This window comes from Pteropus medius, unplaced genomic scaffold (assembly GCF_902729225.1).
Source record: "Pteropus medius unplaced genomic scaffold, Ma_sr-lr_union100, whole genome shotgun sequence".
Lineage (NCBI taxonomy): Eukaryota > Metazoa > Chordata > Mammalia > Chiroptera > Pteropodidae > Pteropus > Pteropus medius.
Window position 1 is genome coordinate 13,109,554 of NW_024352784.1, and position 12,158 is coordinate 13,121,711.

General features: G+C 32.9%; 1 protein-coding gene across 1 annotated transcript in view; it reads right to left on the minus strand.

Annotated features, from left to right (window-relative positions):
- Positions 1 to 10,436, minus strand: part of DLG2 (discs large MAGUK scaffold protein 2) — a 1,673,246-nt gene extending 1,662,810 nt beyond the window's left edge. Inside the window, exons 1-2 of the mRNA XM_039848192.1 lie at positions 10,363 to 10,436; positions 7,794 to 7,925 (exon numbers count right to left, since the gene is read on the minus strand). Of these exons, the coding sequence (XP_039704126.1) occupies positions 7,794 to 7,925; positions 10,363 to 10,369 (139 nt within the window). The 5' untranslated portion in view covers positions 10,370 to 10,436. The remainder of the gene's footprint in view (positions 1 to 7,793; positions 7,926 to 10,362) is intronic.
- Positions 10,437 to 12,158: the final 1,722 nt, after the last annotated feature.

The window sequence follows — 12,158 nt, forward strand, 5'->3', positions numbered from 1 at the left end:
GTTAGATTTCTTTCTGTTACCACATATTTGACCCCTTTTACCCTATCTACCTTCCCCCTCCCCCACCCTCTACCCTCTGGTAACCACTAGTCTATGGCCCATGTCCATGAGTCTCTGTTTGTTTGTCCTGCTCATTTGTTGCTTTTAGGTTTATATCCTATAAGTGATATCATGTGATTTTCAACTTTTTCTGTCTGGCTTATTTCACTTAGCATGATTATCTCAAGGTCCATCCACGTTGTCACAAATGGCAGTATTTCATCTCTTTTTATGGCTGAGTAACATTCCATTGTATATATATACCAAAGCTTCTTTATCCAATCCTCTATCATAGGAAACTTCAGTTGCTTCCATGTCTTGACCACTGTGAATAATGCTGCTATGAACATCGGTGTGCAAATATCTTTTCAGATATGGGTTTTCAAGTCTTTGGGGTAAATATTCAGTAGAGGGATTGCTGAATCATATGGTAGATCAATTCTTAGTTTTTTGAGGAACTTCCATACTGTTTTCCATAGTGGCTGTACCAATTTGCAGTCCCACCAGCAGTATATGAGGGTTCCTTTTTCTCTGCATCCTCTCCAACATTTGTTATTACTTGTCCTATTGATTATAGCTATTCTATCAGGTGTGAGATGGTATCTCATTGTGGTTTTGATTTGCATTTCCCTAATAGCTAGTGATGCTGAGCCTCTTTTCATATGGTTGTTGGCCATTTGTATGTTTTTTTGGGAGAAATGTCTGTTCAGGTCCTCTGCCCATTTTTTAATTGAATCAGTTGTTTTTTGTTGTTATTGAGTTGTATGAGTTCTTTGTACATTTTGGATTTTAGGCCCTTATCGGAGGCATTGTTTGCAAATATATTTTCCTATTTGGATGGTTATCTCTTTACCTTGCTGATGGTTTCTTTTGCTGTGAAGAAGCTTTTTAGTTTGTAGTCCCATTCATTTACTTTTTGCTTTTACTTCCCTTGCTTTTGAGGTCAAATTCATAAAATCCTATTTAAATCCAAGGTCCATGAGTTTAGTTCTTATGTTTTCTTCTATGCAATTTATTGTATCAGGTCTTATATTCAAGTCCTTAATTCATTTTGAGTTAATTTGGGTGTATGATGATAGACCATAGTTATTCTTTTGTAGGTGGCTTTCCAGTTTTCCCAGTACCATTTATTGAAGAGAATTTCCTTTCTCCACTGTATGTTTTGGCTTTTTTGTCAAAAATTATTTGCCTATATAAATATGGGTTTACTTCTGGACTCTCAATTCTATTCCACTGGTCCGTGTGTCTGTTTTTCTGCCAATACCATGCCACTTTGATTACTGTCGCTTTGGAGTATAATTTGAAGTCAGGTAGAGTGATGCCTCCAGCTTCATTCTTTTTTCTCAGGATGGCTTTCATAATTTGGGGTCTTTTGTGCTTCCATACAAATCTGATGATTTTTTGTTCTATTTCTTTAAGAAATGCTGATGGGATTTTGATGGGTATTGCATTAAATCTGTATAATACTTTTATAAAAAGTATTAAGGAAATTTTAACCAGGAAAGTAATAAATATTTATATCCTAGGATGAATGTTTATACTAAGAAAGAACATCTATATCGTGTTCTATTAATTATGTTAGTTTTACAGTTCAATAGAATATATAATCTATTGACAAATTTTTTTACCATGTTATTGCTATAATATTTCAAGAGATCTTGAAAGAGTTTCTTCCTAAAATCCTTTAGAATCGTCTCTATATTTTTGATATTTTGTACATCAAATCCCTGCATCTGAAAGTTAAATTCAAGGCTAAAAAATTCATAAAATGTCCATGCTGGCTATAGTAAAATCTAGATGGAGAAACCTGTTGTATTCTGCTTTTTTTGCCAGCTACCGTATATTAGTGATAGTGACCACCACCGAATTTTCATTTTTTATGTACTTAGCAGAAATCACCAGATCATTTAATGCTCTCAACAAACTTTTGGGGGTTCATTACCTCACTCTGTATAGAAGTCTCATATGCCATCAAAATAAATTAATTTTTCCTATTTCAGTATAGCATGAATAAAAGCATCCTTCATTTAAAAACAACAAACCTTATAAGCAGCCAAAATACATAAATTTAGTTAAATGGTGCCATCTGGTGACATAAATCCTGCAGCAAATACACAAAATCCAGAGCTAAGAATGGCAATTAATCCTCTTGATGGCACCCAATCTTAACCGTCAAATATAACTTCAGAAATACTGGATCCTGCCTGACATGAAAAACGTAACTAATCACACTCAGTATATGGCAATTTAACAGCAGAAATAAGAATTGTTTGGGTCACGATTTATGCTTACCACACTTGTTTTTCAAGTTTACCTTCAAACTTAAACAAGTCTTTGGAAGAGATTTAAGTCTAATGTGATACCTTAGCCAACTCCTAGAGGGTATTTTAAAGTTATATATATGAAAAACATCTTGAGCCCCTGTTCCATTCAAATCCATTTCCTCACTCTCCTTCTTACCTCAATAAATCTGTGTAATTTCTTTGCCTCGAATACCATTTCCCTAAGAAGGCTTTCCCTGATTCCACTGCTAAGGTTAAGCTACTTGCTCATGGCACCCTTTGCAGCATTTATCACAACTGTAAATAAATACTATTTATGCAATTTTGTTTAATGTTTATGTTCCCAGTATATACATCATAGTGCCTGGCACAGTTTTCAATAAATATCTTTTGGATGAATGGATGGATAGATGGATGGATGGATGGATGGATGGATGGATGGATGGATGGATGGATGGATGGATGGGAAAAACATCCTTCGCTATCCTCTCTCTTCTTACTCGATGAATGGATGGATGAATGGATGGATGGATGGATGGATGGGAAAAACATCCTTCGCTATCCTCTCTTCTTACTCGATCCTATCAGTGACAAGATCTAGCTCGTTTACATTTTATAAAATAGCTTCCCTAGCAACACCAATTTATGATAATCTCATGCTTTTCTGAACTCCTAAAGCACTTTGGTCTAGCCTCAGATTTTAGCCTTTGATTATATCCTGTCTTGTACTTGTTTGTATGCATGTGTACACTACCTTCTCAATTGACCTTAACTTCCTTAAAGGTAGGGATTTGGCCTTTAATAATATCCATCTGCATATATCAGTGTAAATAGGTAAACAATTCATAAATATTTCATTATTTTTTACTCACTGCAATAACTAAAATACCTGTACTCTCTTTACTTAAACAGGTATTGTAAAAAAAAAAATAAGTGGGAACATACTAGATCTTAGTATATAAGAATTTAACAGTCACCGCTTTGACCAGTCAAGACTTATTTGAAGGTCCATGACATGTAGTAATTTATTTGTTTCACTGGAGTACATGCTTTGAGGTTATGAATGGCAGCAACCATTTACCTAGTAAGTGAGCCTCAGAAGCACTGCAGTGTTGCTTTGCTGTTCTCTATTCATAGCTCCATAGCTAGAAACTACCATTAAGTATCTAGAGGGAAAAAAGTCACTTAAATGTTTCCGATATACTATTGTATTTTTAAAAGGAAATTGGATCCCATAATGATATTCATTAATTTATGGATTCTCAAAGCACTCAAGCTACATCCCAGAATAATAATGGCTCATTATACTTGTTAAAGATCAAATCAAATCTTTATAAAACCCAAGAATGAAAAAACGCCATTGTCATATTTTCCTGTTTATTAATAATATTCACATACCATATCACTTTTCTTGAATGGCCAAATATCCTATTTAAAACATATGTTCTTAAACTTTATAATGCCTCAGAATCACCTGGAAGGCTTAGTAAAACACTATCTGCTAAGTCCTACTTCCACTCAATCTGGAGTGAGGCTCAAGAATTTGTAGTGTTAACCAAATGCCCAGGTGATGCTGCTGCTGCTGCTCCAAGAAGGACACTTTGAGAATCTCTGGTTTGGAGGGTTAAAGCCAAATTGTTCCAAATTCACATAACTGTGTGGGCCTTCACACTTACTATAACCTATGAAAAATCCTTTGACTTTCTTATGATCAGATGGTAAAAAAAATTATACATTAACAATAAATAATTAAGACCAAACTAGCCATGATGTTTTCAAATAGATGTTTTTTTGAAATAAAAGTATTATATTAGAATTACTATATTAGGAAAACATGCAGTTTTTTATTCAAACTAAAATGTGATAAAACTTTTATACAGATTGATTTTGTAGCACTTGTCACCATTATGTTTAAATAGTTAACTAACTGCATACCTAATATCTCTTCTCCCCCACTGATTATTCTCGCCCATAGGGCAAGGACTAACCTCTCCTCTATAGTTGACTATTGTATCTCTATAGCCTGCCACAATGTCTAATGCATAACAAGTATTTTAAAAATAATTGTTGAGTAAATGTATAAACAAAATTTGACCATCTATTATTATTAAAGGTCCACATACTGGTGCTACAAAGTTTAATTAGACATAACTTCAACTCTCAAGCTACACACAGTCTATGGAAAGGGGCACAAATATATTCAACTTATAAGGCAATGTAATAGTGCTTTATAGTAATATGAACAAAATACTGAGAGATGCAATGAAAAAGGCTGCTTAAAGTTGCTAGCAAGTAGAGACATGGTACAAGGCTTCAATAAGGAGGTGCTAAATCCCAATATGTGGTATACCCACTGTCTCATTCCTATTGGTAGCAATCTCAAGTATCCATAGGGTTCTATATTAAGCTTTATGGGAATGAAAAGCATTCTACTCTAGCACAAAGTCTAACATGCAAGCTTCCATTAAGCAGAACAGCACTTTTCTAAGATGTTGCTATTGACAGGGTTTTAAGGAAAACACCAGTTTACTGTCCATTCTTTTCTAAATCTTTCCAAAAATTTCCTCCTCAAATGCTATACAGTGAAATGAAAATTCCAAAGTATCTGGAGAAGTATAAAAACAACAAAAACATTTTATCTTGTTCCTTCTTTACTTAAATGAGTAAATAACCTCTGTTCCTTGAAAATCTGAACAGTTTAGCTATACTCAATAAAACAAACCTAAATTAATTTGTAAAATGTCATCGAGTTTCAATTCATTTCTATTCAAATTCTGTATTGTTAGTAATGCAATCATCATAAAACTGTAATTATCCATTAGACAAAACTTTTTCCTTACTGTTACCACAAGATGTCACCCTAAGCCTAACATCTAAATGTTCAGCTTCTAGCACATTGCTGTTTTAGGCATTTTTCTTTTCTTTTTTTTTTTACATTAATGAACACTAAGTACTAACTTTTAAAAACTTAAAGTGTCTTTTTCTACTGTTGTTATTAATAAATGGAAAATAACAAAATACAGGGATTCTAGAAGCAAGGAGGTAGAAAGTTAATCAAATGGTTCATCTTTCTCCATGTTTACCATGTAACCTGCTATTTAGCAACTTTCCACCCTATTATCATAGAACCCATTTATAAAATGGTTTTTTTGCATTGTAATACTAGTCAAAATTATATAAACAGAATTCTGTCCTCAAAGATTATACCACTTAAGACATATTAGCATTTTTTAAAGCATATGATGAAGGACCACAAAAGAAGGGTAGTATTCATTTTTAAAGTGATTTTTTCATTTGTAGAGAAAAGGCTTGGTTTCCTGGTCACATGTAAATGTTACAGCACATTCTGCAACAATAGCATTTTACTTTACTATCCATTTGAGTTGGGTTTCTGAATTATGGTTCCCTTTTATTTCTTCAGTTAATTGAGATTCATGAAAGTACATTATTTCAATGTACTGGCTATCTAAATATCAGAACAATGGGTAAAGCCACTATCTTCCCTTACTTATAAGCAAAAAAAAAAAAAATTTGATGAAAGGAGTTGATTCAAACAGAAAGCAAGTAATAGACCATAAACAAAGCTCTATTTATCAATGGCTCCCTACTTATCCTTTTATAAAGATATAATCCCCTTCAAGATGCACAAGGCTACATGGTTTTTCTTCTTTCGTATCCTTAAAGAAAATGCACAGTGAGGCCACTCATTCAATAGTAATAAATTAGTAATCAGTATTTAGGAACCCTCATAGAATTGAAAAGAAAATTATGTTTTGTTGTATAATGTTGCTCCATTCTTTGCAGTCTATTTTATCCCAAAATGACTTTTAAAGACCAGACGATGAAAATTTATCCATTCAAAGCTGGGCACAAGGATTACTTACATAATAGCTTTTTACAGATTATTGTTGCCTCTCATTTTTCAGAGAAATTCCAAGTACACTATAGGCTTTTTGCCACGATATTTACCACTCACTCAAAACAATTACAAAATGCATCTCTTTGTCATTCATTTGTCCTTTTATTCCCCATATAATAATATTGCAATACCAAAATATTGCATTATCGAAGTACAGTAGAATTGTCTAAAGCATCCAACGATACTCTTCCCAAGTCAAGTTCAAAAACTCAAATTCTCAGAAGACTTGGCCAGTCTGAACTAAACACATCATACAAATCTATTAGAGATATTGCCATTCAGTTAATGGCCTTTACTAATTATCAACTAGATAAAACTATTAATTTTTAATTGACAAATTTGTGCCTTAAAAATGTTCTCTAAAATGCTACTCTCTAATGAAAGGATTTAAATTCTGCAAGAGTCCATTTAGAGTTGTTTTTATTTAATACCAACTAAGATGATTATAGTTATTTGTGTCATTAATTCTTACAGGCCACAAGAGAATATTTTAAAGAACTTAATCCACAGGCAAAATAATCCTATAAAGCCTTTTTCTTTTACTTTTATTCAATAGACTGATCAAATTTTCAAAATTTAATGGTTTTTAAAATTACATTCAAAACATAAAGTGGGAGTTTTGTCAATAACTGTAGACATTTATAATAAAAACATAGATAACATATTTGAGATTAATCTTCATAAATTCCCATTTTTAGGTTTGTATATCAGTAACCACCAGACCTAAAAAAGTAATAATAATGTCTGGTAGACTCAGTTATTTCTTGTACTATTGTACTATTTAAGCTCAGTAAATTATACAATATAATCGAGTGGGTTTTTTTAAATTGTTTAGTTGGTTATTTTTGTTGAGGGGAGATGTTTGTTTATATCTTTTACAACTTTAACTCTTAAAATATTAAAAGGATTAAAAGTTATCAGTAAAAATGCCAAATATATATGTATGAAGACATACATAAATAAACCAAATCCTTGATTTTCTTCACAATCTTTAATAGATTAGAGAACAAACATAAGATTAAACTTTATGTAGTTAGATTCATAACAAATTGACAAAAAATTCCAAAGCACAGAGATTTTCATCAATAAATTTTTCAATTTGGACCATAAACTTTCACGAGAAGCAAAAAAAAAAAAAAAGGAAAAGAATATTTTAATTTTTGTTTTAAAAAGAGAATAAAAGTAGAACTATGATTCTGACTGAGCAGAATGTGAACCATCATTTTTTGCGCTAGGCAGTTCCTTCTCTAGCATGTTTTTCCACAATTTTCTGCAACAAACTACTCAGGTTTTTTCCTGCGTTAACTTTCCTTCTTATATAAAACATTCTTTCAATATTTGTTTTTTAATAACTTGTACTTTATTTCTATTCTGTAACAGTTCTTTTTTAGGTTAACTTTAAATAAGAAAAAGAAAAAAAATCTTTCCTTCTACTATCAAAGAAAATTATTCCAATTTTAAATTTGGTTAAAATCATGTTCTTTGACCACATCACTCAAACTATTAAAGTTCAGTTCTAACCATTAAGATAATACATAATTTTTAATACATACCTAGCAAAGCTTGAAACAAGCTGCTCCTAAAGATACCCATCACCTTTTTAACAGCACTTTTCAACTGCTGCTCCTCTGGTTTCCTTAATTTTTTGCAGTATTCTTCTAGTAATGATAAAGCTCGGTCAGTATCTGAAAAACATGATTTTAAAATTCTATCTTATGGTCTGAGAAAAATAGTGAGCTAACATTAAACTATTCTATAGTTATGTTCTTAATTTTATGACACAAAATAATTTAATAAAATAATCATAAATTCAATAAATTACCACATGAAATTGAGCATTACATTCTCAACTCCTAATTTTAAAAACCCACTTTTATTTCTATAGTCCTGTCTTTCAAAAGAATCTGTAACTATGAAACAGAACACAATGCTGGCCAAGTGATGTTCACATAGTAGATGTGATTTTGTCTTGTCAGAAAAATTATCTTAAAGTTGATGACTTCCTACAAAATAATGTCCAGATCCCTTAATTTGACCTCCCTCCCATGGTCTTTTTACAACTTATATTTTCAGCCTCATTCCTACTACATATTCCACCCTCTTTATACATACACACAGTGCCTAAGTCACATTGGATTATTCACTTTCCCCCTCCACTTCCCACCATACACACACATTCTCTATTTTTCTTACTTTTGTACTTTTATTTGCTCCTACTGTTCCCTATATTGGATATGCTCCCCCATACCACTACTACTCCCTAGAATCAGTGCACTGTTTGGGAAAGGGTTTGTTGTCAGCTAGATCTCGGTCTAAAATCTACTTAGTAGCTGTGTGTGACCTTTAACAAGTTGCTTAACCTCTCTGAGCTTCAGTTTCCTCACAGGTAATAGGATTATATTACACAATACTTAGTACAATGCCTAGTATGTAGAAAGCAATCAACAAGGCAACCAAAAAACTACTTTCCCTTAATTTAGACCTAATTCAAATGCTCTCTTCCATAAAGCCGTCCTGACAATTCAAAGTAATCACTATCACCCTTCTTCCAAACCATTTTATCTACCCAAATACTATAGGCATTCTTAACACATACTGTTATATTATGGCTTCTTAAATACACGTCTTTATCCCCCACAAGACAAAATATCCTTGAAAAAATCACCAGAGTGACTGTGCCTTTGTGTGTAATACATGACAATTGTCTTTGTTTGAGGAGCGGGGGCAGGGCATGAGAAGATTCAATATTATTGCTCCAACATGATGATTTATTTGGAAAATGTCAAGTCACATATTTTTAAATAAACAATATTTACATACCACAAAAAAAACATAAAATAATGACTGATTTACTCTGACCTGAAATGCAGTACAAAGGAGGGCAGCACTCACCTTAACCAGTAAACGACTGCTTTCACCATTAACTTTTGTAAAAATATGCTTAGAAAGCTTCTGAAGAAAATGGCAACAGCTAAAGAGACCAGACTTCAGACGTAAATTGTTTTTCTGATTTTATGATTTATATATTTTTTATTTGTACTCTCTCTAAGGAATGAATATATTGAGGAGTTCCTGTCTGAAGAATTAATATATGCAAACTTTTAATATACAAGCCACATTTATAAAAATGGTTTCTTATGGGTTATCGTTGGGATGAAAACCAACTGGAACTATCATTGGTTTCCCCTAGTACATCCTTTGCCCAGACTCTGACATGAATAAGAGCTTTACTTTGAATGACTGTCACTTCCTTCAAATATATCTCTTGGTATTCCTGGCGCTTCTCCACCTGACCAGAGTTCTTCTCTCATTATCTTATATTCAAATCATATGATGGATCTTCATCAAAATTGCCCTGCTTTAAGGTTCATTCTTTTTCTTGCAGCATTATTTAGGTATGATTGACAAAGAAAATTATATGTATTTAAGGTGTATAATGTGAAGTTTTAATATACATTTACCTTGTGAAATGATTCTCACAATCATTACCACAAAGACAACTAATTGTTTTTTATTTTAAAAGCCCTCTCCCCCTTCCAATCTAACCCTTTTGCAGACTAAATACCAATTATAATAACAGTTTACATGTACTGAGCACTTTATTTACATCTCCTTTCTCCTAAATCTTCCAATTCTTCTTCCCCACAGCCATTCTCAGCTGATGATCTGGCTGCCCATTTCATGGAAAAACAGAAGAGAACTTCCACAAGCTCCTAACACAATATCTACTGATTTACCTATAACTGCACCCCTATATTCTGCCTTCCCTTTTGTTACTATGGACAAAATATCTGTGTTTCTTTCTAAGGCCAAATCCTCTACTTGAGCATCTGAACCTCTTCTCTTTTGCCTACTCAAAGACATTGCTCCATCCATTGCTTTCTTCTCCATTCAATCATTTTCATCAGCACAGAAATAACTGTGTTATCAGTGATTTTTAAAAACCTTCCCTTATCTTTGTTTCTCTCCAAATGACTATAATCCCCATTTCTCTATTCCCCTCTATAGCAAAACTCCTTGAAACACTGTCTCCATTTCTTTTCCTTTCATTCTCTCCTGAGACCACTCTACTCGGACTTTTCTTTCCTGTTCTTCCACGAAAATAGCTCTTGTCAAGCTTACCTATCATCTCTATATTACTAATTCCAGTGGTTGCTTTTCAGTCTTCTCACTTGACCCATCAGCATTTGATACTGTTCCATTCCTGAAACACTTTCTTCATTAGGCTTGCAAGCAGAGGTATACTGGTAAATGTTTAGCAACCAGTTCTTTGGATTTAAAAAAAAAAAAAGTGTTCAATAAACCATACATCCATAACTTTATTATAAATTTTACTGGTATAAAGGATGTAAAATATGAAATGTACAAATGAGATATGCAATTTTTTATTGTAAATTCCATATAGTTAGTTGATTCTCAAGAATATTTTTATTGATGTTTGCCAAATTTGTATAATCATAGACAATTTAAGCTTGTAATTGATGAATGAGTAGTTCCAACATGAATGTTGGTTGATTTTTTTTTCTGTTATATTAATGAGTAAGATGAAAATGAAACAACAAAGATGGCTTAGGTGATAAACCTGGTATGAGCCCATTCCAGCACACCACTGCTTCCAGAGAAGCATTTTCTTCTAGGTTCTCCTCCTATGTCATGGATGCCCCTCCTCAATCACATTTACTGGTCCTCCTCCATCTTCAAGCCTCTAAATATCTGGAGACTTCTATCTATCCTTACTCCATAAGTAACCTTATCTAGGCTTCTGACTTCAAATACTATCAACACTCTCAAGACTCCCAAATTTATATCTTCAGCTCAGACCTTTCCCTTGAATTCTAGACTCATATCAAACTATATATTCAACATTTCCATTTGGATGTCTAATAAGCATTCGAACTTAACTTGTCAAAACTGAACTCCAGATCTCATCCACTACCCCCAATCCACTTCTCCTACAATGTTTTCCATCTCTGATCCTTTCAGTTGCAAAATCCCTAGAGTCATCATTCATTCTTCTCCTCTAATTCTCTACATCTCTACATCAGTAAACCCTATTGGCTCTAACATCAAATTACATACAGAATCCTATCACTTCTCACCATCTTCAATGCTATCAGCCTGGTCCAGGCCACCATCATCTATCCCCTGCATTATTTCAAGAACCTCTACTAGTCTAGTCTACATGCTGTCACCTTTGTACTCCTACAGTCATTTCTAAGCACAGCATCCAGAATGATCATAAGTCACTCCTGAACTCAAACCCTCCAGTGACTCCTCATCTCATTCAGCAAAAGCCTACCTCTCTGATGTCAGCTCTTACACTTCTCCTCTTGCTCAGTCTACTCTAACCACAGTGGTCTCAGCTCTTTCTCAATATACTAAAAACTCTCCTACTTCAGGGCCTCTATACTTGCTATTCTGCCTAAACAGTCTTTCCTCAAATGTCCATAACTTACTCCTTCACTTCTTTCATATATCTGCTCATATGTCACCTAATCAATGAGGCCTTCTCTAATACTCCTATATGATACAGCAGACCTCAAGCTTACTCCTTTCAAAGAAGGGAGAATTTCAATAGGTGGTAATGAGAACATCATGTTACTAGTTCTTTTTTACCTAAGAATGTTAGAAATATAAAAATGAATGTAGATGCACAGGGAGCCCTCTCCAATTTTAAAATAAGACATATTAACAGGAGATAATGACATAAACATATGCTAGTACCTTTACATAGAACTTTAATTTTTTGAATTAAAAAAATTAATAAAAATTATAATATATTTTAATAATTGTAATAACCTCATACTAATTTCATAATTTTATAAAATTTTATTTTTGAAAATTATTAAAATTTGCTTTAAATTTTAATAATTTTTTAAATTAGTTATATTTTATCTAGCAATATTTTTAACAACTCT